The 12,260-nt window shown below is 35.2% G+C and overlaps 1 protein-coding gene across 1 annotated transcript; it reads left to right on the top strand.

Moving 5' to 3' along the window:
- The first annotated feature begins 212 nt into the window (after positions 1 to 212).
- Positions 213 to 3,333, top strand: LOC133784596 (receptor-like protein EIX2). Its single transcript, XM_062223891.1, has 3 exons — positions 213 to 1,473; positions 1,626 to 2,264; positions 2,338 to 3,333. Exons 1-3 carry the CDS (start codon positions 270 to 272, stop codon positions 3,201 to 3,203), a joined length of 2,709 nt encoding a protein of 902 aa, XP_062079875.1. The 5' UTR covers positions 213 to 269; the 3' UTR covers positions 3,204 to 3,333.
- The last annotated feature ends 8,927 nt before the right edge of the window (positions 3,334 to 12,260 follow it).

The raw sequence follows: 12,260 nt of genomic DNA, 5'->3' as shown, positions 1-12,260 counted from the left end.
CATGCGGCTTTTGAATTTTCTTTGAGCAAAAAACACTTATTGTATTTGCTTTTCTTCGTTTTTTCTAATTATTATTATTATTATTATTATTATTATTATTATTATTATTATTATTATATATCTGGCCAATAAGTCAATGTTTCGATTATTATATAATTTCAATGCAAGTTCCTCTTATTTGCTTAAATGCAAGTTCCCCAAACAACTAATTATCAGTCTATATTTTTACACCCGAGACCATAGTGAAAAAGCTACTTCTTTGCTTAAACATGGGGAGGTATCATAGCACAGAAATGATATCTTTCCTAGTTCTTCTCTATCTATGCATATCAAACACGAGTGGTACTACTTTCGGTTGCATAGAAAGAGAGAGACAAGCTCTTCTACACTTGAAACACAGCTTTCAAGATATTTCTCACAAGTTGTCTTCATGGGAAGGTGAAGATTGCTGCCAATGGAAAGGAGTAGGCTGCAATGAAGGCACAGGTCATGTTGTCAAGCTTGATCTCAGATCTTCAATATATTACGATTATTTTACAAATTACTCAACATCCCAACTGCCTGACTTACAAGCCCGTGAGGTCAGCTCCTGTTTGTTGGAGCTACAACATCTCAACTACTTGGACCTCAGCGGAAACAACTTCAGTTCTAGCAAGATTCCCAACTTCTTTGGCTCAATGAAGAATCTGAAGTATCTAAATCTGTCTTATGCAAACTTTGGTGGAAGGATTTCTCTTCATTTTGGAAATCTAACTATCTTGCAAGTTCTTGATCTTCAAGGTCTTTCAAGTGTTAGCACTCATACTTTCCAGTGGGCTTCAAATCTTTTGTCTCTCCAATACCTGGATATGAATCATGTAAATTGCCGGAAAGCATCAGATTTTATGCAGGTACTTACTAAGCTCCCTTCTCTGTCACATATAAGTTTATCTTCGTGTGATTTAGATATGGTCAAATTTGCTTATGATCCGATTAATTCCACTTTCTCTGCTCAAGTTCGATACCTAGACCTTTCCATGAATACTCATCAAAGATCAATTCTTCATGATCTCCAAAACATGACCTCTCTTGAAGTACTTGATCTTTCATCCACCTTCTATTCTAGTAGTTCAAAAATTCCATCCTGGCTAGGTGATTTTAAGAGCCTTGTTTACCTTAACCTTGCATCTAATAACTATGACACCTTTGAAGAAGGTGGCTTGTTGTACATAATAAACAATGCATGTTCCTTGAAGTTATTAGATTTGTCATTCAACTCAATTGGGCATGTGTTAGAGCCTCATCCAAATTCAACCCAATGTGTCAAATATAATCTAGAGTTATTAAATTTGAGTGGTAACCAAGTGAGTGGTCCTTTGCCAGATTGGTTGGAGCAACTAGAATCTTTGAAGAACCTTGACCTTTCTGGAAATTTATTTCATGGTCCAATGCCATCATCACTTGTGAGATTATCCTTTTTGGAAGTACTAGATCGTTAACTGGTTTAATTCCTGAATCATTGGGAAGATTGTCAAGTTTGAGAATATTTGATCTTTCGTATAATAAGTTAAATGGGAGCTTGCCCAATTCAATTGGAAAATTAGTATCCCTAGAATCCTTGAACATTTCATCAAATTTCTTTGAAGGTATTGTATCTGAGGATCTCTTTGCTAACCTTACGAGGTTGAAAAAGTTGGTCATTAATTCCAACAATTTCTCATGCAAATTTAATTCAGAATGGATCCCTCCTTTTAGTCTCAACCTCATTCACATGGGTTCTTGCAAAGTTGAAGGGCCTCATGAGTTCCCTCAATGGCTTCAAACACAACGGGAAGCCACTGAATTGAATATCTCAAATGCTAATATTGTTGATACATTTCCAAATTGGCATCACATCATGTCAAGTCTCTCCTCTTTGGATCTCTCTATGAACAAAATTAGCGGACACCTTCCAATGAATATCGATTACACTATGCCTTCTTTGGAGTCGCTAAATCTTGGCAACAACCTGATAAATGGTTCAATTCCAGACTCAATATGCGAACTAGAATCCTTGCAGAATCTAGATCTTTCAAGAAACAAGCTTTCTGGGATATTGCCTCATTGGAGAGAGAGTCAAGAAGTGATTGTTATCAATCTATCGTATAACAACTTGTCAGGGACTATTCCAAGCTCGATCGGGAATCTATCATATCTGAAATGGTTGCATCTAAATAATAACAATCTCAGTGGGGAACTTCCTTTGGCCTTGACGAATTGCTCTGACTTGTTGCTTTTTGATGTTGGTGATAATATCATTTCTGGACCTCTACCAACTTGGATTGGAGGAGATAGCCTCCTTATGATAAGAATTTTGAGGCTACGAAAGAATATGTTTAGTGGAAGTATCCCTTTCAACTTTTGCAATGAAAATTTTAGATCTTGCAGGTAACAATTTGAGTGGGAAAATTCCACGTTGCTTTGGCAATCTTAGTGGAATGACTGTAGGAGAAGATGTAATTGTAGCTTATGAAATAGAATGGGATACAGAGAAGGTTTCACAGGTGATGAAAGGAAGAGACTTAGAGTATACAAAAATACTGCTACTTCTTGATAATTTGGACCTCTCAAGCAATAAGCTAGTTGGGGTCATTCCAGAAGAGCTATGTATGCTCTCTGCATTGCGTGGTTTGAACTTATCCCATAATCATCTGTCTGGCAATATACCGAACAGGATTGGAGAATTGAAGTCATTGGAGTCTCTTGACCTTTCAAACAACAAACTTTTTGGTGCAATTCCACAAAGTATGTCCAATTTGATGTCACTAAACAAGCTAGGCTTGGCTCACAACAATTTCTCAGGCAAAATTCCAACAGGAGATCAACTTCAAACGATGGATGATCCAGAGATATATGTCGGCAACGATCAACTATGTGGACTCCCATTGCCAAAGAAATGTCCTGGTGATGATGATCGAAGAAAAACTGTGCCAATGAGCAATGGCCATGAAGATGACGACTACAAAGAAAGTAGGTCAGAAAGGATATGGTTTTACTTTGTGGTAACACTTGGATATGCAGTCGGATTATGGGGAGTAATTGGGAGTTTGGTTTTCAAGAGAAAGTGGAGGCATGCTTGTTTTCGGTTTACCGAAAACACCAAGGATTGGATTGTTGTGACAATACAAGTGAATATAGGGAGATTTAAGAAGAGCATCATGAAGTGGACCAAACAATTGGTGTAATTGTTTTTGTGTGTTTCCTTTGTTATTGTTGTGTGGGTTTTGTTTTTTCTTTTTCTTCTTGTTAACATTGTATTTCTTCCATTGTAAGTGAGGTTTTTCAATAAATTTGGGAAGTTACATTGTTCTGCAATGACACTTCAGCATACCCTATACTACTATTATTTTCTTCATCGATCATATATATATATATATATATATATATATATTAAAACTTATCTTCTAATTAAAAATTAATAGTGTTTTACCTGATAAGAAAAGAAAAAAAGTCTCCAAAAGCCAGAGTTTAAGCAAATTTTCAAATATTATATTTAAGTTGTCTTCAAAAGACGATAAACAGAGCAAGAACCTAAACAAACAAAAACCATATTAATCACTTTAATTAATGGATAGAAACAATGAAAACAAGAACAAAGCACAACCAACACATGACGACGGGGTGTGAAATGCATTATAGCTGAAGAAAAAAAAAAAGAATTATGTTTTCCAATTTTGAACAAATTCTATGAAAGCAACAGAGTGAATCAAGAAAGTTATGAGGAAAAACTCTCTGAAATATTGCTTAAAGAACTTAGCAATAATCAGAGTGTGTAATCATTATTTATAGAACTTAAGAGTCAAAGATTACAGCTAAAGAGTAACAACTTTAACTAATTACATCATAAACTAATCTAACAGGAGATTACATGTAATCAAGCTTACAACAGAAAAATAACTAAGCAAACAATTTAACTAACTAATACGGTTATCATCCCCCCTCAAACGAAATAGGGTAGAAACCACTTTGAGTTTGGACTTCAAATATTGAAATCTATCAATGGAGAGAGGCTTAGTTAAAATTTCGACAGCTTGGTCAATAGAAGGAACAAAACGAACAGCCGGCTAATGTGCCAAAATTTGGTCTCCGACAAAGTGAAGATCGATTTCTATATGCTTGCATCGAGCATGAAATACAGGATTTGTTGCTAAGGAAACTGCGCCTTGATTATCAACCTATAGCACTGGACATTCAGCCAAGGTGACTTGAAGCTCGCTGAGAAGAAACACCAACCATCAAATTTCTGCAGCAGCGTTGGCCAAGGCACGAAATTCACTCTCAATGCTGGAACGGGCCACCACTTGTTACTTCTTTGCGGATCAAGAAATGAGATTACCTCCGAGGAACACAACATAGCCATTTGTGGATCTCCTGTCATCGGGGCAATTGGCCCAATCAGCATCGGAGTAGCCAGTGAGAGACAAAGAAGGTGTTGGTCTTATAAGTAACCCATCAGGAACAGTTCCTTTTAAGTACCTAAGTAGGCTCTTGCATGCCTCCTGGCAACGAGTGACTATGGGAGCATGAATAAATTGACTTAACTTGTTGATGATAAAGGCCATATCTGACCTAGTTAAAGTCAGGTACTGTAGTGCACCAACTGTACTCCGATACAAGTGAACATCCTCAAAAGGCTCACCATCATTGAGAGAGAGCTTGTGAGTAGAACTTGATGGAATAGGACAAGACTTAGCTCCTTCAAGATGCAATCGAACCAAAGATCAGTAATATATTTGGTTTGAGAGAGATACATACCAACATTGTTCTTGTGTATCTCTACTCCGAGAAAATAGTGCAAGGGACCCAAATCCTTTAAGCGGAAGCACGTGTTCAGATCAGCAATAAGTCGAGAGATGAAAGACTCATTTGGACCGGTAATGAGTATGTCATCGACATACACCAAAAGAAGAACTAGATGAGTTCCTAAACCAAAAATGAATAATGAATTATCATATCGAGAAGCCTGAAATCCCCAATCAAAGAGAGTTTTCTTTAGCTTGTCATTCCATGCTCTAGGTGCATGTTTCCGGCCATAGATTGCCTTATTGAGTCGACAAACATAAGAGGGATTAAAACTATCAACAAAAATATGAGGTTGCTGCATGTAGACCAACTCATTTAGTGTTCCATTAAGAAACGCATTGCTCACATCAAGTTGCTTCACATGCCATTTATATGAAACTTCATGAGTAAGAATTGTCCTTATAGTGACTAGTTTGACTACAGGACTAAAGGTGTCCTCACAGTCAATGTCAAGTTCTTGCAAATACCCCTTTGCTACAAGTCAAGACTTGAATTTATCAAGCATACCATAAGCTTTTAACTTTACCCAAAAAAATCCATTTGTTTCCAATTATATGCATATTGGAATCATAGGGTACTAGAGTCTAGGTGACTTGCTTGAGAAGAGCTTCAAATTCTTCTTTCATAGATTGGTACGACTTAGGATCCTTGAGAGCAGAGCGAGTGGACTTGGGCTCAGTAGGGAGTAACGATTCCACCAGAGGATGTTTAGTTGCCATATAAGCTTTGGGCTTATATATTCCAAGTCGAGATCAAGTTGTCATAGTATGAGTTCTGGTTGGAGGACGCATAGTAGCAGCTGAGATGGAACCAGGAGCAACACTAGTTGTAGTAATAGCATCATACGGAAGTGGATCATGAGTAAAAGCAGCGGGAGTTGTACTGACTGGTGGTAATTGAAGATATCAACTACAGTAATGGTGGAAACTGTAGCATCAACAGGTGCAAGGGGCTGCGGATCATGTACTGGCAGAGATGAAGAAGGCACGTGTTGAGGTTCAGATGCAGCAGCAGAAATAGAGCCATGATTGTTAGACAAAGATACACCAAGAGGCAAACTAGTACCATGTTTCAAATTTGAAGTGGAAAATGTTGCAGTGGGATTGTAACGCCCTGGTTACCCCAAGACAGTTACGGTGAACCGTGAATTTAATTCGCGAACCGAGTTCTTTAGTTAAAAACGTGCTTCTAGGTATTATTAATAGGTTAAGGTGGAAAATTAATCAAAAGGAAAGGATATATTTTATTTAAAATATAAAATTGTGCATGGGCCCATAAAACGTTTACAAGTTATTTACAATGCAAAATGGTCATTACTGTGTAAAATTTACAACTCACCGATCTAAGCGGCAAAAATAGAGTAAACCCCCTAGTTCCCCTGAGAACTCATTGGCCGTGGTGGTCAAGCGGCCGCATATGTACACATCGACACCTAAGCTCTCCACTCAAGGCTGGGTGAGCTTTTCTTTCCCTTTACCTGCACCACATAGCACCCATGAGCCAAAGCCTAGCAAGAAAACTCAATACTGCATGAATATAATATCAAACGATGATCATAATAACCATCCAGGACTTTCAGTCCATAATAGAGGAGTGACAGTTGTAAAAGTCACTAAGGTGGGTTCCGTTCCCTTTACCAATAAGTGATCATTTCACTAACTTAAACGAGATAGGTATCTGATGAAATAGTCACCAGCATAAACCTACCGAGTGACCATAGAGTCACCAACGTGGGATTCCGTTCCCTTAGCCATGTGACAAAACAATCACCTAGGCCTTTGGCCCTGGCTCTAAGTAACTAGTCATAGACTAGACAAGGGCTTCTAATTTTCATCAAACTTAGGGTCGGTCTAACATTAATGCTACATATGAGTCATTCAATACTGATATCGATTAGATCTAATCTTTTATTGACTCTGCATTCATGACGCTTATGTCATTTCTGACTCTTAGATCAGTAACACACGACCAGTGTTCAAACCGTTGTGAACTTGACTAGTAAGTCACAGCTCCACAGACGGATCTGACACCATTACTGATTCTAATAATATAAAATGTCATTATTATAATAATATATAATATAATATTGCATATTTAATAATTACATTAATATAAATTTAAATGTTATAAAATATTATTATGATAATAAAATATAATCCTCATTTTTTACTAATTATATTAATATGAATTCAAATATTATAAATTGTTGATCGCGTTTTTGGCCAACAACGTGTAGACGTCAAAAACGATAAAAACCTTCAAGAGAAATAAACGACACATACGATTTTTATAGTGGTTCAGCCCCAATGTGTTGGTAATAGCCTAATCCACTTAGAGTTGTGATTATAGATCTGCACTCAAGATCAGATGAACCTGAGTCAACTGAGTTTCTTTAGTGCAGATTACAAGAATACAAGAATTCTCTCAAATACAAGTACTCTCTCTCTAGAAAATTAGAATTTGAATCAAAAGTTCAAAAGTCCTCTTTATGATGCCATAAGCCTTGTATTTATAGGCTCGGGATCGTACAGATGATATCCCTCCATAATCGGGATATTTTGTTATTCTCATTATATTTAATTTACAATAATATTCAAAATATAACAGTACACTATATTCGTGGGATAAACTGAGAGATTCCCGCGCAAGCCAAGACCAATTCTTGTTGAAGCCATTTCTAGGATCTCTTGCGTAGCCCTGCTTTGTCTAGTCAATCCATATCACATTCAGGCTGGTCGACCACACCTTTTCTGGGCAGACACGCACCTGACTGAGCAGACATGCACTTGGCTGGGAAGACATGCACTTAGCTGGTCGGACATGGTCATGACTGATCGGCCAAGGTCATGCCTGGTCAGCCAAGGTCATGCCTGGGCAGACAAACATGCGACTGGTCAGACAAGGTCATGCCTGGGCAGACAAACATGTGACTGGTCGAACAAGGTCATGCCTAGTCGGTCATGACACTTCTCTGGCTAGTCAAAATTCTTCATCGGTCTAAGAATAATTCTTTTTTTATTCACTAAAAATAATGAATCTTATGGCAATTGGAATTCTTTACTTTTCCTTTATCAAAATAAACTTATACACTATTTTCTCCATATTCTTTTTATATAAATATATATTCAAATAATCAAAGTAATTATTCTCTCTCCAAAACCAGTAATACTACCATCAACCTATTTTTTTTCTTTTAAAATCTTTGCATTTATATAATTACGTAAATTCAGTAAATTATTTAGTCATTGTATATGTCCCACTCCAATTGAAACCCTTATCTTCAGTTATAAAGGACAAATAGTAGACATCAATAATTGTTTATTCAAGTTGCAATAATTAAAATTTACAAAATATATATGGCTAGATGATTGTTACTGAAGAAAAGTAAAAATCAATTATGTTGCAAAATAAATACTCATTTGAAGTGAACTATACGATGATACTATATATAATATACACTGCTTAACGATATACATATATATATATATATATATATATATATAATTGAGCATCTATAAGGTGGGTTGGCGATTTTTATTTTTTAAAATTAAAAATGAGAAAAAGAGAGAAGCAATTAATGTACAAGTGATTAACCAAATTTTGAATTGAAACTTAATTTGAGATACACATGTTAATCACAATAAACATAATAATTCATATAATGAGCATAAACATAATGTATAATTTTTTCTTTTCTTTTCATATTCTTTTCTTTTTATGACATTTTCACAATTTATTTTGAGAATTTACTGTGTAAAAGTATATTCTAATTTTACTTTAGGGTTTATTGGCAGCGATAATACTCAAAAAATTCAATAGTTACACTTTAATACCAAAATATGTTTTTTGTGGTAATAATACATAAAAAAAAAAAATTAGTGCAACCAATAGTACTCACCGTTAACTTACTCTTAAGTATCAACGTGACACATTTTTATACTCGTAAATTTAAGTATTAAAGTGTATCTTTATAAATGATTTTGGTATTATCGCCGCCAATATCTTTAAATTCTTTAAATACTACAAAAATTATTTTAAAATTTAAAAAATCTAAAAGATTATTAAAAACTAATTAATAAAACTAAACTTTGAAAATTCGAAACAATCCAAATTAAAATTGAAACTCAAAATCATCCAAAAATTCATATTATTAATTAGTTTTTAATAATATTTTATATTTTTTAAAATTGAAAATGATTTTTATAATATTTAAGAATTTAAATAATTTAATCTAAAATCATCCCAAAATTCATATGTGTCACGTATATACTTAACGGGCAATTAATAGTGAGTACTAACGGTTGCACCAAAATGGTAAATTTAGGTATTACCTCCAAAAAAACTGGGTATTAAAGTGTAACTTTTGAAAAGATTTGAGTATTATCGCCGCCAATTAGACTAATAAATATGTGTTACGTAGATACTTAACTGACAGTTAACAGTGAGTACTAACAGTTGCACCAAAATTGTAGATTTAAGCATAATCATCGCCGAAAATTTTTTTTGGGTATTAAAGTGTAGCTTTTAAAAAAATTGGGTATTATCGCCGCCAATATTTCTTTACTTTATTCTTCATTGCAAGCTATTTATCCCTAACGCACTCAAAGTGATTATTCTCATTATGTTCCCTTTATTTTGTTTTCCCAAATATTACTTTTCCTTATTTATTTATATGTATTACTAACCCAATTTCATCCAATTTATAAAAAGTATTTGAAATAATTTAAAGATAAAGATTAAAAACTTTATCAATTTAAAATTAATTTTATATTTTTTAAGAAACAAATATTTAAGGAATTTGAAATCCATATTTTTTTAGTTATTAAGACTGGCACCAATGTTTATGAAGAAGGTTAATAATCTTTGTTCACTACTACTAAAGGAAAAATAATATATAGTAAATTACAAGGATCACACTCCAAATTAGTAATTTATTTGTGTGGGGTCAGTGTTACCATACATTATTATTCTCTCAATTTTGCTTTTTGTTTTGTAGAGAACTTTAAGAGAAGAGTATGTGCAATTGAAATTGGTCAATTGGTCTACTCTCATTTACTAAAAATGACGAATCTTATGGCAATTGAAATCTTTTACTTTTCATTTATCAAAAGAAAAAACATATACTGTTTTCTTCGTATTCTTTTATATATACTCTAAAAGAAACAGAATTTGAGGTTTTGAAATTATTCTTTATTCTAAGTTATTCAAAGAAGCAAAGTAATTATTCTGTCCTAGAACCAATAATATGTACTACCGTGAATTTTTTTTTTTTGTCTTTTTATCTAATTACATAATTTCAATACTCTATTTATGGTCGTTGCATATATTAGTAAAAATTATCCTAATTTTACCTTCTACATAATTATCACACTCCAATTAAAAATCTCATTTCACTTGTAAATGACAAAGAGTAGAGATCAGGAATTGTTTACTAAAGTAGTTTTGCAATAATTAAAATTTATGGAATATATATGACTAGATAATTAAGTGTAACAGATAAAAAGTGACAATCATTTGTGGAGTGGTTGCAAATAAATACCCATTTAAAGTGAACTATTCGATGATACTACAATATATACTACTTGCTGATATATATTGGCATGACAAAACGCGATAATAATTAAAATTAAACTTGGTCCTTCGATAAAAAATGAGAAAAAGAGTGAAGCAATTAATGTACAAGTGATTAACCAATCGTTAATCATAACGATGATAATTCATATAACAAGAGACATTGAAAATATTTTCACAATTTATTTTGAGAACCAACTCTGCTGCGAACTTCGCTAAGCGATCGAACTGACGAGCATATTCCGCCACTGTTAAATTCCCTTGCTTCAGATTGGTGAACTCCTCAACTCTCGTAGCAAGCACTGCTGAATTGTAGTACTTCTTGTGGAAGAGCTCCACAAATCGGGTCCACGTCATGGTGGCAGCATCGTGGGATTGCTGGACCAAGTCCCACCATATCCTGGCATCTTTCTTGAGCAAAGATGAGACGCAGGATATGCGGTCTGCATTACTAAGGTTCATGTGGGCTAGGATCGGCTCCACATTCCTTAGCCATTCTTCTGCTTCAAAGGGGTCCGTAGTCCCTTCGAAGTTCGGAGCGTGCTGCTTGCGGAACCTCTCGTACACTGGCTCCATGTGCTGAACAGGATAAGGAGCGTAGTTCGTCATAGGCCATCCCCCATACGGACCAACTTGTTGGGGTGCTGGGGCCATTGGCTGTGGCTGCGGCTGCGGCTGCGGCTGTGGCGGAGGCTGAGGCTGAGATTGAGCCTGTTGGCGTTGTTGCTGCAGAAGTTCCTCGACTTGCTGTCGTAGTCTGGCAATCTCTGCAGTGTTGTCAGCTGGCTGTGCCGGTGCGTTGCGGCGAGCAGTAACACGTACTCTCCTTCGGCGAACGGTAGGGACCGCATTGGTCGCTGGAACATCGTTGGAAGCGTTCCCGTTGGTGCGAGCAGATCTTCGGAGAGACATCGTAGCAGAGTTCTAACAGTTAAAAGAAACATGTTAGAACTTTTTCCTAATAGGCTCTAAGGCAAAAACTTATTCTAAAACAAACATATCTCGGACCTATTTATTATGACTTTTTATGAAAAATTATATAGGTCTTTATTTATTATTAGAGTGGGTTTCTATACTTAGAAAAACAAGTCATATTTATTTTCTAAGTGTGTTTCTAATCATCCTATATGACTTAATTCTCAGGCTCGAAACTTATCTTTGTTCCAAAGTTAACCATATTGAGGGAGGGCTGGGATCAGTAAAATCGTTCCCACTACTAAGGCCCCCTAACTCTCAACAAGGAAACCAGGTTCATTGATTCGTATCCACCCTCACCGAACTCAGTCATTATTCATTTTATTTAGTATTTATTATGATTGTGAAAAAAATTTCAAACTCACACATGATATTCAAATAGCATGTTTATTCGTTTGGAAAACAATTTCACTTATTACAATCATAACATAAAAGTAAATAAAACAAATAAAAACTACTAATCTAAAAATCGGGATCTTCTACATCCGATCCGTCATCTAACATATCATCATCTATAGCCTCATAGTCATCATTATCATGAGCATCAAAATGCCCTCTAGGAAGGTTTGTGAGAATCCTATTCTTTTGCTCCTTGGTGAATTGAAATTCAAATTTTGCGGTGAACCTAACTAAGAGGAAATAGTATCTCATTGCTAATGGTGATTCATCCTCATCATTCATTTCTTCCCATATTTCTTCTAAGGCTGCTATTACAGGATGGAAATCTTTAAACAACCTAATCACTAATACATATTGTTCTGTTGATCTTAGCATTATTTGTTTAGCCTCTTGAAGGCCACCTATTGCTTGGTGAAACAAAAGCAACCTTCGTGTAATCCTTTCTAAGGCTCCTACGGTGTTTCTTGGCTCCCTTATTCTTTTTAAGGCCTTAA

Source organism: Humulus lupulus, chromosome 6, assembly GCF_963169125.1.
Source record: "Humulus lupulus chromosome 6, drHumLupu1.1, whole genome shotgun sequence".
Lineage (NCBI taxonomy): Eukaryota > Viridiplantae > Streptophyta > Magnoliopsida > Rosales > Cannabaceae > Humulus > Humulus lupulus.
The sequence above is the reverse complement of the archived record's forward strand: the minus strand, read 5'-3'. Positions and strand labels throughout refer to the sequence as shown.

Coding starts and splice junctions, on each gene's coding strand:
- LOC133784596 (XM_062223891.1), top strand. CDS start 270: ATGGGGAGGTATCATAGCACAGAAATGATATCTTTCCTAGTTCTTCTC. Junction 1,474..1,625: donor CTTTTTGGAAGTACTAGATC/GTTAACTGGTTT, acceptor ATTTCTTTGAAG/GTATTGTATCTGAGGATCTC. Junction 2,265..2,337: donor CTTGTTGCTTTTTGATGTTG/GTGATAATATCA, acceptor AAGAATTTTGAG/GCTACGAAAGAATATGTTTA.